Source organism: Alternaria triticimaculans (assembly GCF_023758025.1).
Source record: "Alternaria triticimaculans strain BMP 0046 chromosome Unknown scaffold_6, whole genome shotgun sequence".
NCBI classification, from domain to species: domain Eukaryota; kingdom Fungi; phylum Ascomycota; class Dothideomycetes; order Pleosporales; family Pleosporaceae; genus Alternaria; species Alternaria triticimaculans.
This window is the reverse complement of record NW_026055963.1, coordinates 1,224,285-1,241,831: the sequence shown is the minus strand read 5'-3', so window position 1 is coordinate 1,241,831 and position 17,547 is coordinate 1,224,285. Positions and strand designations below refer to the sequence as shown.

At 30.9% G+C, this 17,547-nt stretch overlaps 2 protein-coding genes across 2 annotated transcripts; one reads left to right on the top strand and one right to left on the bottom strand.

Annotated features, from left to right (window-relative positions):
* Positions 1-6: 6 nt before the first annotated feature.
* On the top strand, positions 7-1,735 carry J4E78_005276 (uncharacterized protein; the record flags this gene model as incomplete). Its single annotated transcript, XM_049365897.1, has 5 exons — positions 7-330; positions 414-666; positions 759-910; positions 962-1,318; positions 1,394-1,735. 5 exons carry the CDS (start codon positions 7-9, stop codon positions 1,733-1,735), a joined length of 1,428 nt encoding a protein of 475 aa, XP_049222612.1.
* Positions 1,736-3,155: 1,420 nt separating this feature from the next.
* J4E78_005275 (uncharacterized protein) lies at positions 3,156-4,226 on the bottom strand (the record flags this gene model as incomplete). Its single annotated transcript, XM_049365896.1, has 1 exon — positions 3,156-4,226. The coding sequence occupies one exon, from the start codon at positions 4,224-4,226 to the stop codon at positions 3,156-3,158; it is 1,071 nt and encodes a 356-aa protein (XP_049222611.1).
* Positions 4,227-17,547: the final 13,321 nt, after the last annotated feature.

Here is a 17,547-nt window from a genome sequence, read left to right as displayed (position 1 = left end):
CCAAAAATGGCGCTGCACCACCAAAACGGCACCTCGTCAACTTGCCTCGAGCAGCCCATCGAACTCCAGGACGTATCGAGCTATATCTCCAAACCTCAAGATGCACAGATCGCTAGTTCGAGCAGTACAGGCGGCCTGCGACTCTCAGACACAAAAGGTGCTCGGGAAGGCGATCCGATAGAGAATCTGCCGTCGCCAACGACACAAGCGCCAGCCAAATTGGAACGATGGAATCATCCACGGTCGAACTTGTTCAAGACTATGGCCGCGTTTTGGAGTTTCGTCGTCATGGGGAGTAATGATGCGGCGTATGGTGCTTTGATTCCTTATGTAAGTCAACGTCGTTCTTCTGAATGTAGAAGTCGCGACTCTTGAGAAGGGGGAAAGAAGCGCGTGCTAATGAACGATTTCAGTTGCAAGAATACTACGGCCTGACTTTCGTCGTCATCTCGCTAGTGTTTTTGTCCCCACTTGTCGGCTACACAGCTTCCGCGTTATTGAACAATAGCATTCATCTCAAGTTTGGCCAGAGAGGCGTTGCGGTTATAGCGCCGACGTGCCATCTCATCGCGTATATCGTTATTGCGGTGCACCCTCCGTATCCGGTGCTTGTTATTATCTTCATGTTGGCTGGGTTCGGGAATGGACTTGCTGATGCGGCGTGGAGTGAGTATTCTAATTTCTTCTTCTCTGCTCCCATAAAAGAGAAGGTGAAGAACAGAAAGACAGAACATTTCGACTGACAATACAACCCACAGATGCCTGGATCGGCAACATGGCGAACCCAAACGAAGTTCTCGGTTTCCTCCACGCCTTCTACGGCGTAGGCGCCGTGCTATCCCCCTTAATAGCAACGACTATGATCACAAAAGGAAGCAGACTACCCTGGTACACCTTCTACTACGTCATGGTACTTTCCCTTCCCTCATCCCTCCTCTACCCCTCCATCTAACACCCTCAGATTGCAATGGCAGCCATCGAACTCGCCACCTCAACAACCGCCTTCTGGCGTGAAACGGGCGCCGCCTTCCGCGCAGCCAACCCGCGCACCAGCGGCACGAAAGACAACCGCATGAAAGAAGCGCTTATCCGTCTGCCTCACGCACGCGTCACGTGGCTGTGCGCACTCTTCCTACTCGGATACGTGGGTATTGAAGTTGCGCTAGGTGGCTGGATTGTCAAGTTCATGCTTGAAGTGAGGGATGGAGAGGAGTTTGCGAGTGGCATGGTGGCGACGGGGTTTTGGATGGGGATTACGGTGGGGAGGATTGTGCTCGGGTTTGTTACGCCGAGGTTGGGGGAGAAGTTGGCTATTACTGTGAGTTTGTTTCTGGTTTCTTCATTCCTTCCTCCCTTCTTTCTTGTCTGACATGCACTAATTCGGATACGTCAGATCTACCTCCCCCTCACAATGGCCCTCGAACTCATCTTCTGGCTCGTACCCCAATTCTATGTCTCGGCCGTCGCCGTAGCCCTCCAGGGCTTCTTTCTCGGTCCCTTGTTCCCGGCTGTAGTCGTCGCAGCTACGAAGCTACTACCGCGCCACTTGCACGTCGGTGCTATTGGCTTCGCGGCGGCTTTCGGCGGAAGTGGCGCTGCCATCTTCCCTTTTGCGGTTGGAGCTATCGCACAAGCCAAGGGTGTACAGGTACTACAGCCGATTATTCTGGCGCTGTTGGGCGTGATTCTACTGCTTTGGTTGGGTCTACCGAGGATCCATAAGAAGGAGGAGTGAGATATTTGAGGGCGTTGGGAGGATTGTAGGCTCTAGATTTGTTTGCTGTGTGATGGAATTGGGATATGCAAGGAAGCTACTGACACGCTTTGCGAAATGGATAATTTTGGCCATCCTCGAACCAACAATTTCATACCCGCCAAAGCTTAGCTTGGTTTACCACCCCACACTCTTCCTCTCAATCTTCTCCGCCCCTCCCTTTATCAACTTACCATCCTTCACCACCGCGCCAATTTCCATCACACCTACCAATTGCCCAGGTATCAGCACTCGACGTCCCACACTCCCTACATATACACATATAAGAGACTTACCAGTCGAACGGCCCACCCTATGCATAGCTTTGTCCCACAGGTGGTCTATCGCATCGACCAGGGTATCCATTTCGTGGCTTTGCTCAACAAGCCTCCAGCTATTCCCGGATGTAGTTGGTGTGACGGCGAATAGTTTCGCAGTGTGGAGGGTGGTAGATGTTACTGACCTAAGGGCTGTGTGTATCTCGGCACGTGCTTTCCTTGCGGTGAAGATGACCTTGTAGCAAGTAGTGTTGTTGGAGCTTTCTGTGATGAGAAGAGGTGCAGTTTCTAGTTGCCGATGGCTTGTTAGCTGGTCGGTTTCTGGTTTTCAACATGCCTCATCCTTCCTTCTTTTTTCACATCTGGGACAGACCTAAGGAATGTGTAGATGATACTCCCGGTGTACGTACCGACAATCCATCCCTTGACTGCTTCAGTGAATTGAAGTTGCTCCAGTTTGTCTAATCCTGCTGCTTTCGAGCTATTGAACGCGTGACTGTGCTTTGTCACAACATTGATCGTCGGCAGTGGCGCTTGTGTCTCGGGAAAGAGGCGTATCGACGGCTTCTTGATGGCGTATTTTGGCGGGGGCGCCGGTTCTTTGCAGGCATTGTTGCTTGCGGAGGTAGAAGTTTCGGAAGAGGAGGAAGGTATGGATGTACTTTTGATAATTAGGTCGTTAATTCGGGCTTTGAGGTCGGCTATTTGCGGGATAAACATGACTAGGATTGTTTAAGTGGTTCTGTAGTGTGTTGGAAGGTCTCGGTATGAGATTTAACGTGGAAGAAGGCTGAGAGGAAACATGTGGGTATCTGAGAGTAATAACATGGCGAACGTGGGAAACGTGGCAAGTGTCATGGGTAGCGAGGGCATGTGAGGAATGGTGCGCTGGATGCTCTTGCTCTTGCTCTCAATACGATGGAAGGTACAGGGTGCGGACCAGCCACTGGATCAAGATCTGGACATTAGGTTGATGCATTATGAATTCACAAGGGGAAACTATATTCTACACCTTCGGAGAAGCGACTTTATTACAACTTGACCATTCTACCTGCCACTCTCTGATTTCCAAGACTACAAGATCGGGCTCTCTTCAACTTATGGTTATTGTTTAGCCCTCGCTTCTAGTACGAAGCCACCTCCACCTTATCCTTCTCTCCTTTGGTTGTACCCTCCCTCTCCTCAAATGCCTTGGCTAAACCCTTAGCCTTCTCCTGTGCAATCTGCATTCCCGCACCTGCGGCTGCTTTTAGTCCGTCCGCCATAGATATCGCAACCTGCTTCATCATGACCATAGTATCACCGCCTGCAAACACACCTCTGACACTCGTCTCGTTGAACATTGCGTTTGCGATCTTGATGTGTCCGCCCATGGCCGGTTCCACCGTCTCGATGCCAAGCTGATCGATGAGATGTTGCGCGCGATTGACCGTAACAGGCCTGTGAACGAGGAAACCGAGAGTGACTGGTTCTCCGGTCTCAAAATGGATTGTGACGCCATCTGTGTGACTCGGGCCGTTGTTCACCAGGCGAACGATCTTTCGCTCGTCGAGCGTTGCACCGAAAGCCTTTGCGAGCTTCAAAGCGTCTTGCATTGGCGCTTCCTTCTTGATGGGTCCGTTGGTAAACAAGGTAATTGAGACAGGTTCGAGAGGGACTGCCATTTGGACCATATGTGCGTATCCGGGATTATCGAAATCCAGTATGCCGACTGCACTCCCTCGTTGCTCGTAGCCATCGCAAGCTAGACATTGGTAAATGTGGTCTGGCCAGTTCTCCTTGTAACCTTGGAGATCGGGAAGGATGTCTCTCGAGCCAGTAGCCAGGATGACCTTCTTGCCCTCGTATGAGTGGCCTTCGCTGTCTTTGACTTCGAAGCCGTCGTACATGCCGTTCTCACCCGGCAACGATAGTTGTTTCTTCGATGCATGGGTGATTGTAGCGGATTGAAACCAGACGCTATCGTATCGGGATTCGATCTGTTCACGGGCTATGCGGCCGAACTCTCTGGGGTTGAAGTGGTCGCGGGACGCTACAGTATGCATGTGGGTGACGCCTTCGTTGCGATACTGTTGGTTGTCGAATACGATGGATTTGGTGCGTGTTCTTGCGCAAGTGAGCGCCGCATTAAGTCCTGCGGGACCCGAGCCGATGATGAGTATGTCGAATATCTGGGGTCGAGATCGGAGCGCCATCTTGATGAGGCTTCAATATGTGGCTGTGGAGATAAATGTATAGGGAGAAGATGTATTCTGAGTATCTGGGTATGACTGTAAAAGACGATGTGAGTTTGCGGTGGGTGTTGTATTTGAGGTCAGTCGAACTTCCAGCGAGCTGTATACACCATGAACACCAGCTCCGCAGCATAAAGCTCCGATGCAAGCTCGTTGTTCAGCATACTCACCATCAAGTTACAGAGCGTTCGGAACTATCCAAGGAACGGACTGTATGGCGCATGGTGTCTTAGCTAAAGTCCCCGATCAATACTAGAGGGGTAGTGACGGAATGTCTCCGAGAAAGTTTCCGGATTCAATCCGGCAAGTTCACCTCTCGGAAAGTCAATAATCTACTTGGTATCATGTCTTTGCTTCACTGTATAGTCTGTATGAGAACGCCGTGGTTATGATAAACCGTAGATAGCGCCCGTAGTGTGGAGGAAATACCTAGGTATCCAGGAAACCCACAGGTTGTTAAGTGTCCCTGATGTAGCGTATCGCGCCCTGCTGCAGCGTCATTCTCAAAATCGAGTACCCGCATCTCGTTTTTTTGATGAGCTGATGCAGTCAGACTGTACGAAGTTGTGGTGTGGTGATGAGAGGCCGAGGACGCAACTGCCCCGAAGGCGCCGTTGTTGCACCACGCTACCTAGGTAGTATGAACCCCACATTGGCAGGATAACTACGCCAGATCCCATACACCTAACACCTAGAGATTACGTATAAGAGATATATTAAAATAGAATAAGATAAAGATTAATTAAATACTAAAAAGTAGGTAGTAACACCTCTATATACTTTAAGGTAGCTAAAAACTAGCTACTTTAATATTTAGATTTTAATACTTTCTCTTAAAATTTAATAATTAAAAAGGCTATACTACTATTAAGACTAGGTAACTTTATTAAACTTTTTAAACTTTATAAAAAAATAAAAGAAAAGTACTATCTATTACTTTAAGTTTAGCTAGAACTTTTTTATTTCTTTAGTTTAAAAGCTACTTTAAAGTGCTTAAAAGTAACGCGCTATAAAGGCTTTATAAGTCTATTAGCTACCTAATTAGCTATTAGAATATACTCTAATATAATTATACTAGTTTTTTAAACTTTTTTAGTATAGTACTATTAAATATTAATATACTTAGACTTAGTATAGTTATTAAAGTTACTAGCTAGTATAATTATGCTCTAGTTATCTATCTTAATAAAAGTTACTAGTAAATTTAGCTTTATAACTTAAAATTTAGCTAGTAAACTCTTTAGCTAAATAGCTTTCTTAGTAGCTTAAGTTTAGTTTATATATTTAGCTTTATATAATAAAAGAGTAATAGTATACTAGTATTTTAAGCTTTAGCTAATAGCTATACTTTCTAAATTAAATATATAGCTAAAAGTAGAGTACTTTTTTTTTAAATTACTTTTCTAATTAGTATTTATATAGCTTTAAAAAGTTTATAAATTACTTTTTATTATAAAATATACCTTTAGATACTTCTTAAGAGTATAGTATATAATTATACTAGTATAAATTAAGATAAGCTCTTAAAAGCTTTACTACTTAAAAAAGCTTTCTAAGTAAGCTTATAATATAATAATTTATCTTTTATTTATTTCTATACTTTTAGATATAATAGTTATAAGCCTAGCGCTTTAAGAATATAATATAGTTTTATATTTATATACTTAAAATATAAAGCGTTTAATAGAGTATAGTAATACTAATTTTATTACTAATTTTTAAGCTTTTATAAAAGTACTACTTTATTACTTATAATAAGTAACTTTATAATAATCTTTATAAAAGCTTTTATACTTACTAACTTAGTATATTAGCTTAAGTAGTTTACTTAGTTTAAATTCTATACTCTAAGTAAAGAAATTTAGACTAATATTAACTTTAATACTAAAATAGCTACTTTTATTTAAATAAGTATTTTAACTACTTTAGAGCTAGTAGTAATTATATAAAATACTTTAGTTAATAAGCTTTACGCTAATAAGTATAATCTATCTATTATAAAGTATAAAGTATAAGTAATAAAATAGTAGTTAAAGAGTACTTATATTAGGTATTTTTAGAACTAGATTAATTAAACTATTAGTTTAAAGCTTCTAGCTTCTACTATACTTTTTATCTTTATAAAGAAAAAAGCTATATTATAAGTACTTATTAAATACTTTAAATTTATACTTTCTTTAAAAAAGAACTATACTAAGAATTTTATATACTTATAGTATAAAGTATACTTTTAGAAAGTATAATAGAGATATATTAATACTAAGTGCTAGTAATAGAAATACTTTTATATTTTAGCCTAAGCTAAAGTATATAAACTTACTAAAGTTAATAATATACTTACTATTTAGAACTATTTAGAAGTAATTAGTATTAGACTTACTTTAGAATAGAAGCGCTTTATATAGTAAGACTTTATTAAAGCTTTTACTATTAGTAAAACTTAAGTTACTCTTAAATAAGTATTAAAGATTTTTACTATACTAATCTAAGAGTATACTACTTACTTTAATAGTAGAAGTAGTATATTTACTATTATAAAAGTACTATAATAAGCTTCTAATAGTAATAACTTATTTTAAAAGTTTAAAAAAAATTACTTATATAAATAATACTATAAGTAGTTTACTACTATATATAAGTATTTAGAAATAGCGCTTATAAGTAAACTTTTAAAGCTTTCTAATAAAGCTAAAACTAAAATTACTACTAAGCTTAGAAACTTAAAGTATAATAGCTTATAAAAAGCTTTTAATAAAAAAAAATAAACTACTTTATAGTAAGTATAGATTAAGAGTCTAAACTCTATTTACTTAAAGTTAATTTAAGTAATACTTATTAACTCTACTTTTATTATAAGTTAGCTAAGTATTAGTAGTATATACTCTACTATAGATTTTAATATCTACCTACTTTCTATAAGTACTATCTTAGATAATAAAGTAGTAGTATATTTTATTAATAATATATTTCTACTTAAGCTAAAGACTTTTATAAGAGTATATAAATTCTATACTATAAAAGTAAAAAGCTTTTTTTTCTAGGTACTTAGATATAGTATATAAAGAATTAGAAATACTTTAACTAGAAAAAGAAAACTATATATAAAGAACTTTATTTTAATAAGTATAGCGCTTATAAAAAGTTTTTATATTAATATAGTTTTAAAAGTAGCTTTTAATAAAGCTAAACTATAGTATTTAAAGTTAAACTTAACACTTTATATAAAAATACTTACTAATAACTTTATACTAGTAAAGCTTAAAAGAAAGTATAAGCTTATATTTATTAAATATAATTCTTTAAAGTTTTACTTAACTATAATAAGTATAACTAATAACTAGCGCTTATAATAATTTTAAAGAAGCCTTTCTTAGTTTAATTTAGAGAAGCTTTAGTATATAAAAGTAGACTACTTAGGTCTAAAAGCGCTCTAAGCTCTTATTAAGAATATATATAATATACGTATTAAAAGAATAAGCTAAAGTAAGTATAAGTATTACGCTATTACTTATATAAAGTAGTATATTTCTAAGTAACTATATAAAAAAGCTCTAAAACTTTATTAGAGAATTTTATAAAATCTTTTTAACTTTTTTACTAGTTATAATAAAGAGCTCTAAATTATAGTACTTAAAGATAATTATAGTAGTAAAATCTATTAATATACTCTTTAAGCTAAAACGCTTATAAAGATTTTAAAAGTTTTTTATAACTTTATAAGCTTTTTTATAGCTTAGTATAAGCTTAATATTTATATTATTATCTAAGATAATAATATTATAATACTACTTTAAAGAGGTAAGATACACTTTATAATATAAGCTAAAGAGTAAAGTATTATTATAAAGTATACTTTTATTTATACTTATAAACTAAATAAAGAAGTAGAAAGAGTAGGTTAGAAGATAATTACTAAGTTTATTAAAATAAGAGTTAGTATAAATCTCTCTAAAAAGCTTTAGCTAAAAATTATAAAAGTAGTAACTTAGCTATATAATATAAGCTTATTATATACTTATAATTTTTTAATACTTAATACTATACTTAATATATAGTATATAAAGTATAGTAAGAAGGTTTATACTATTATAGCTAATTTTTATCTAGATTAAAGTACTATTTACGCCTATAGCTATAAAGCTTACTTACTTAATAAAAAGTAAGTAGCTAGATAAGATAAGTATAACTTTAAAGTTATACTAAAAGGCTATATTAGATACTTAGTAGAATATAGAGTATCTAATATTTATAGAATATAAGTTCTAAAGCTTAATTAAATAATTATAATAAAGAATATAAGCTTTAATAAGAAGCTTTTCTATAAAAGTAGCGCTAAAGATAGCTAGAAGTACTTAGTAGAAGAGCTTATATATATTATTAATCTTTTATATAAGAATAAGCTATATAATATAAAAAAAGTATATAAAGATATCTTTAACTAGCTCTACGCTATAGTAGATAAAATATAAAACTAGTATACTTTTAAAAACTTTATCTAAAAGCTAAGAAGTAGTATATTATAGCTTACTATTAAATAGGCTAGCTAGCTTAATTAATAAGTAGTATATAATATATCTTTTATATAGATAGAAAGCTTAGCTAGCTAACTACTAGAAATCTATATAAACTTATAAGAGTATACTAGCCTATTTACTCTAAAGTAAATACTAGAGCTTAGAGTATACTAGACTATAAAGTCTAGTTAGAAGTATAATAGTAATATCTAGAAAGTGCACTAAACTAAAGAAAAGTACTTACTAATACTAAGTAATAAATAGCTTTCTAATATAAAGAGCTTTTATTATAATAAGATATATAGTACTTATTAAAATAGAGTACTTCTAAGTATACTATATTTCTATATATTATTATAGTTCTAGCTATACTTATAATGTAACATTATTACGTAACTAGCCTAACCTAATTAGACTAGTTCTCTTACTAGCTCTAGAATATAAAGGTTTCTACACTTTTATATTCTACTCTATAGCTTATATTCTATTATATACTTATTTAATTATATCTTTTATATTATATAAGCTTCTTTTTAAAATAAGCCTTTATAATTACTTATGCGTAAATTATATTACCTAGTTATAAAGTAATAGACTAAATTAATATATTAGCGCGTAATACTAACTAGTTACTATAGCTTACTTTATATTCTATATCTCTACACTAATTAAAGATAGCCTAGTTAAATAAAGAAGCTAGTAGTAGCGTAGTCTCTACTTTTAGTAATAACACCTAAACTTAGTAGTAAAACACCTAGAACTTTAATAATAGCCTAGGTAACTTTAAGTTAGACTCTAACTTTAGCCTAGCTAAAAAGGCTAAGATACGCGCTAATTACGCTACTATACTTATAGAACACTAGCGTACTTATAGCGTACGCTTTAAAGGTAATAATAATAGTAAGAGTAAAGGTAATAGTAATAACGCTATAGTAGCTAACTACTAGTAGCGTTATAACTTACGCTAGTAATCTCTTAAGATAGTAATTAAACTTTATAGATAGACTATACTTTCTATAGTCTTTAATAATAATACTAACGCTATCTACTTCTACCTTTATAACGTTTACAAGAATAATAAGGTTAAGATTCTCTATAATATTTAGTCTACTACTAACTTTAAGAATACTATTAATAAATATACTAACGCCTAGTTTAGATATATTATTAATATTATAAACAAGCGCGTTAATTATAAAGATAAGGTTAAGTAACTCTATAATAACGCTTACTTATATAAAAAGAAGATAGCTACTTATATTAAGTAAGCTAAAGTCTAAACTAAGGCTGCTATAGATATTAAAATTAAGACTCTTACTAAGAAGTGCGCTTATCTAGTTAAGATAAAGAATAACTATACTATTTATTTATCTATTATTAATAATAAGTTATAAGCGTTCTATAACTCTAATATTTAGATATAAACTTATGTTATAGATCTTACTAATAAGAAGATCTAACTATAATAATAACTTAGTATTTCTACTAATAGCAGCTCTATTAGTAGAAGTATTAATATTAGTAGTAGCGTAACTAGCAGCTATACTTACTTTAATACTAATAGTTAGGCTTTAGAATAGCAGCGTTCTATTAGCTTACTACTACTAGCTATACCTAACCTATTTATTAGCTATCTAAACTCTCTTACTATTCTACCTAGCTTTTCTTACTCTAACCTCTAGCCTAGCCTATAGTAGGTAGATCTATAGTAGCCTTGCCTAGCGCGCTTAGTTTCTAATAACTTTATTATAACTAGCGTAAAGCTTAAGAATATTAAAATATTTTATAGTAACTTCTCTAACTATAATAAGTATAAGTACTAGTATTATGCTGCTTAGAACTTTCTTAAGAAAACTAACGTCTATACTATACTAAAGAACTAGATTAACTATATTATTAATTACTTTTATAGTTCTATAGCTTAGTAGGTTAAGTATTATATAGCTTTAACTTATTATACTATATTTATTAACGCTAAAGAAGTCTTTTAGGCGCTTAACTATATTTATAATACTACTAACTCTATTAGTAATACTACTATATTACTATATAATAGTACGCTACGCTAGAAAAATAGTAAAGCCTTTAACACTTAGGTTAGCTACTTTACGTTTATTATAGCTTCTATTAATATGTCTAATTAGAAACTTATCTAGTATACTATCTAACTTATAAAGTATAGCTATAATACCTCTACTTAGTATTACGCTAGTAACTTATAGAAATAGTTTATTTATAACTACTAAGCTTAGATCTAGCTACTTTACTTAACTAGTAGTAATACTATTACTAGTAACTCTTATAGTAAGTATAGTAGTAGTAGCGCTGCTACTACTACTACTACTAATAGTAGCGCTTATTTTTCTAGTACTTATAATAACTATAGCTACACTAAGGCATAGTTAGCTATTCTCTCTAAGTAGAGCTACTACTTTAAGTATAGAGGCACTTATAATAATAGTAGTAAGAACTATTACGTAACTAATAGTAATACACCTACTACTTATAAAGCTAGCTCTATTATTACTATATCTAAGATCTCTACTTTCTAGATAACCTTAACTAATACTATACTCTAGGTATTTATTAAGAATATTACTAAGTAGGTAGAAAACTAGACGTCTCTAGTAATTATTACTACTAAAAACTAATATAAAAGAAGAATAATAATACTAAATAGCTAAGCCTATTAGTACTTTTCTCTACTATTACTTATATAGTACCTACCTACTCTAATACGCTTCTTAATATTCTTACTAGAGCGCTCTTCTCTAAATTACTAACTCTACTACCTCTACGCTTACTAGAGTAGAAATCTAAGATTTTATAAGTTTATATATAATACTTAAAGAAGTAAATATATAGAATAGATAGTAATAATAGCAAAGAGGTAACTCTTAGTATAAATATAGTAATTAAGAGTAAGTAGCTAGTTTAGAGCTAGTAGTTTGTATTTAAATATAGAGTTAACTTACCTACTAGCTCTATTAATATAAAAGGCTTAATAGACTCTAGCACTACTAGTAACTATGTATTATTATTATTTACGTAATATAATAAACTAAAAACTATTCTACTTAAGTAGCTACTTTACTTTTACCTAAATAATAGTAGTATTATTAAGTAGACTATTACTTATAGTATACTTATTAACGTTACCTATAGTAACTATAGTAGTAAGAAGCTATTCTATAAAGTTAATATAGCTAGTTATAATTTTATCTTTAGCCTTCTATAGTTAGAAGAGTATAACTCTTATATTAACTAGTAGAACTACACTATACTCTTTAATAGTAAGTATTATTTTATAAACTACCTTACTTATAGTAAGTCTATCTAGGTCTATAGTTCTTAATATAAGAAGAAGGCCTTCTATAAGAAGACTAATTCTACCTATACTTTTATAGATATCTTACACATCTCTAGTAATATTATACTTAAGATAGTAGTTTATAAGAACTATAAAGTTATATAAATATATTCTTAAGACTTTAAGCGCCTAGAGCGTAGTAATAAAGAGAATAATAACTATAACTATGCGCAATAGGTATTTACGTTACTATTCTCTATTAAGTTTAACGCTTTATTATCTAAAAATATTAAAAAGTTTTATAAAAAGCTTAACACTTTTTTAAAATAATAAAAGAAGATTCTATGTAAACTTTTTAAATAGCTCTATAATATAGCTTACTGTTTTAACTCTAATTCTACTACTATAGATCTTTTCTACTAATATAGGCTAGTAGACTATAGTATTAATATTATACCTAGTTCTAAGTATTCTTCTACTAGAATGTATAGCTTTAGCTATAATAAAAAAATAGCTATTAAGACCTACGTCTAGAATATAAACTTATAAGGCAAGATTTAAAAAAGTAAGTCTAAGTATATCTTACTAGTGCTTATTATTTATAAGCTAGAAAGTAGACTCTAAGTCTACGTTAATTACTAAGCACTTAACGTAGTTACTATTAAGAACTAGAATATCTTTTCTATAATTAAGAAGACTCTTATATAGCTATCTAATATTAGATACTATATAGTTATAAATGTTATTATAGCGTTTAATAAGATCTATATTAAGAAAGGTAATAAATATAAAATAGCTTTTTTTACTAAGTATAGTTTATTTAAGTATCTAGTTATATCTTTTAGATTATATAACGTACTAGTAATCTTCTAGTCTTATATTAATAAAGTTCTACGTAATTACTTAGATAACTTCTACTTAGTGTACCTAGATAATGTTCTTATCTATAGTAAGACGTTTAATAAATATAAGAACTACGTTTATAAAGTTATCTATAAGTTAGGTAAAGTAAGGCTCTATTTTAATATTAATAAGAGTAAGTTTGTAGTTAAGAAGGTAAAGTACCTAGGCTTAATTTTTACAACTAAAAGAATTAAGATAGATTTAGCTAAGGTAAAATTAATTCTTAAATAGAAACTATCTACGTTACTAAAGAAGCTTTAAGCGTTCTTAGGCTTTACTAATTTCTATTAACGCTTTATAGTAGACTACTTATACATCTTATAACCTTTAACTAACCTTATCTATAGTTTAAATAGAAACGTTTACACTAACTTTCTAATTACCTATAGCTCTTTAGCGCATAAAGCTTTTAAAAAGCTTAAGTATACCTTTACTATTACTTTTATACTTACTTACTTTAACCTAGAGCTAGAGACATAGTTAGAAACTAATACCTCTAATACTATTATAGTCTTTATGCTATTATAACTATAGTATAATAGTATTCTAAAACTAGTTACGTTTCTATCTATAAAGATGTCTTCTATAGAGTATAACTACACTATCTATAATAAGAAACTTATAGCTATTATAAAGGCTTTTAAGAAGTAGCGCCTAGAGCTAGCTAGTACTACTAACCTAATTAAAGTTATCTTTAATTACGCTATATTATAAACTTTTATAAGTAATAAGAAACTTAACTAAAGGTAAGTCTAATAGATAGAGTTTCTAAGTAAGTTTAACTTTAAGATTACTTACTACTTAGGTAGGCTAGAAACAAAACCTAACGCTTTTACCTGTTACTCTAGCGATACTCTAATAAATCTAAACAATTTCTATATTCTTTATTAAATCTAAATAATACTTAGTTCTAATTAAATTAATATAAAAATATAAAAGAATATTATATAGATATAATAGTAGAATAGAGTAGCTTATATAGCTTACCTTATCTATATACTATTTAATAACTATAATAAAGAGGTACCTACGCTAGTAGCTATAATATATTTTATAAGTAAGAAAGTAGCTAGTAAGAAGAACCTAGTAGACAGGTTTTCTAAGCTAGACGCTCTCTTAGATAGAGATTTAGAGAAAAAGTCTATAGTAAACTCTTCTATCTACGCACTAGCTCTATAAGTATAGGTACCTATAGAGAATACTTTAGATAATAAACTTATAGTAGCTATCTAGTTAGCCTATAACGTTAATAGTACTATAAAGAAGATTATAAAGGCTAAGAATAATAGCGCCTAATAGCTACTATATAGTTTAGTTACTAATATAAAGCTTAAGATAGAGCTTAAGAATTATAAAGTCTATAATAGTCTTATTTACTTCTATAAGCGCCTAGTTATTCTATTTAATAATAAGCTTTATAATAAGATTATTAGGTAATTCTATAATAGCTCTTCTATAGGTTATAGTAGTAAGAAACTAACGTATTACTTAGTTAGTTAGCACTACTACTAGCTGCTTATAACTAATACTATTACTAGATTTATAAGAAGCTATATAACTTACTAATAATCTAAGCCTTATAAGAATTAGAAGTAGAGTCTACTCTATTCTCTTTCTATACCTAAAGCCTTTTAGACTAATATATCTATAGATTTTATTACACTATTACTACTATATACTTAGTTTAGTAGAACTTTTAAATATATTATAGTAGTAATTAATAGGCTTAGTAAGTAGCAGCGCTTTATTACTCTTAATAGCTTAGAGGTTAAGTTAGTTATATAAGCCTTTACTAAATACGTATAGCATAAGAAAAGCTTTCTATTAACTATTATCTCTAATTAAGAATCTTAGTTTATCTTCTATTTCTAGAAGAAGCTCTGTATATAAATTAGAGTAACACTAAAGCTCTCTATAGCTTATTATCTAGAAACTAATAGTTAGACTAAAGTTACTAATATAGGCTTAAAGTATTATCTTTACGTCTATACTAACTATATATAGAATAACTAGATTAACTAGTTATCTATTACCTAGCTTACTATTAATAGCTATAAAAATATGTTTATAGGTATTACCTCTACTCTAGCTACTAAAAGTTACCTACCTTATATAGGCTTTAAGTCTAATACTTCTATTATAACTATGTAATTCTAGGCTAAGCTTCTTCTTTATAAGAAAGCCTATAGAACTACTAACTATATAGTTAATATTATCTACTTTATACGTAAGAACCTATATTAGGTATAAGAGTAGATAGAATACTATGTAAACTAGGCCTACTAAGCTACTTCTAACTATTACGTTAGTAACTATATATATCTAGATACTTATAACGTCTTTTCTATAAGGCCTAACTATAGTCTAAGCGCTAAGAATCTTAGTCTATACTATATTAAAGCTATCTCTAATTAGTATATAGTAGTACTTAACCTACTAGACTACTATAAAAATATCTACTCTATCTTTTATCTATAGTTACTATATCTTAATACTAACTAGACTAACTAGCCTATAAAGAGTAAGCTTACTTACTAGAAGTCTAATAGTATTTATAACTACTATATTAATAAGGTAGTTAACTATTATATTAAGAAGTATTATAAAAACTCTATTACTAGTTATAAAAGTATATAATAGTATAAGGTTAAGTATACTAACTTACTAGACTAGAACGCTAATTTTCTATAGTAGAATTATACTAATTTCTAGAGAGCTAAAGAAGTAGTATAGAACTTTTATAATTAATATTCTTATAAGCTTACGCTATATAAGCTATACTATAACCTTACTTTATATTTTAATACTATCTTAGCGTATACTTTTAATAGCTATACTAATAGCACTAGCGTTAATAGTATAGTAGAAGGCTCTAATACTTACTAGGCTAATCTATTAGAGAAGGTCTACTATAGCTCTAGTTTAGAAAGTAAGCCTTTAATATCTAGCTATTCTAATACAGCTAAGTAAAGTAAGGCGCTCTATAGTATTAACTATATATAGTATATTATAATAGCTCTATATTCTTCTACTACGCTGCTATATTCTCTACTACGCTCTAGCATTTAACTCTAACCTTAACTTTAACTCTAACTCTAACTCTAACTCTAACTCTAACTCTAATACTAGTTTTAGTTAACTTAATAATACTCTATAGAGAATAAAATACATTATAGATATACACTAGAGAATAAATAGTAGAAGTATTACTTATATATATATTAGTATTACAGCGTTACTATTAAGGCGCGTATACTATACGCTTATTACTATTAAAGCGCTTATATTTAGAAGAAATTAATAATTACTAGTGCAACTATTTAGAGAAGAGAAGTAATATTATAGTTCTAGCTATACTTATAATATAATGTTATTACGTAACTAGCCTAATCTAATTAAACTAGTTCTCTTGCTAGCTCTAGAATATAAAGGTCTCTACACCTTTATATTCTACTCTGTAGCTTATATTCTATTATATATCTATTTAATTATATCTCTTATATATATACTTTACGTTTAGAACTTATTTAGAATAAAATAAAATAGAACTACTATCTACTTCTAGACTAATACGCTAAAAGTGTAATTATAAAAAACTAATATAATTAAGCTTTAAAATTAAAAAGTAATATAAAAGTCTAGAAGTAGAAGAACTAAAAGTTTATATACTATATAATCTATAAAATAGTATATAAGATAATAACTTTCTAAATAGTTTTTTCTAATACTTATATAGAGTAAAAGAAGACTAAAAAGAGCTTATAATAGTTTACTTAATTATAGTAGCTATAATCTTAAGTAATATACTTCTATAGAAGTATAAGCTATCTAAATATATATACTATAATTAACTACTATAGCTTCTAAAGAAGTATAAGAATCTTAGTAATTATCTATATAGTAAGCTCTTTTATAAAGCTTATAAGAAAGAAATTAATATACTTTATAGAGTAAGTACTTAGAAGAAGATTAAGCGCTTTTAAGTATAAAAGCGTCTACTTCTACTAAAGTAAGTATTTATATATAAAATTAATTAAAATAGCTACTTTATTAAGTATAAAGCTTATATAGTAGTAAAAGAAGATTTATAAGTAATTAATTTTATATACTCTATATATATAGTAATACTTATCTTATACTTTTTTAGAATAGTAATAGTAATAGTAGCTAAGTTTAACTTAGAAATTCTCTAGTTTAATATTATAGAAGTATTTCTTTATATATACTAAAAGCACTAGCTAGTTATAGTATATAATATACTAGATAGCTTTAAGAAGTCTAGTAAGTATATAAAGCTTAAGTATACTTTTTATAGACTAAAGAACTTTCTACTACTTTAGTATAAAGAGCTCTTATATATAGTAAAGAAAGTAAGTCTTATTACTTCTAAAGAAAAGCCTTATCTCTTCTTTAATAAATAAAAAAAAATTCTTCTACTTTTCTATATTAATAATATACTACTTATATATTACTATACTACTTATTAAAAAGCTTTATAAGTTACTAATATAATAAAAGTAGTATATAACTTAGAAGAGAAAGGCCTAGTTAAATA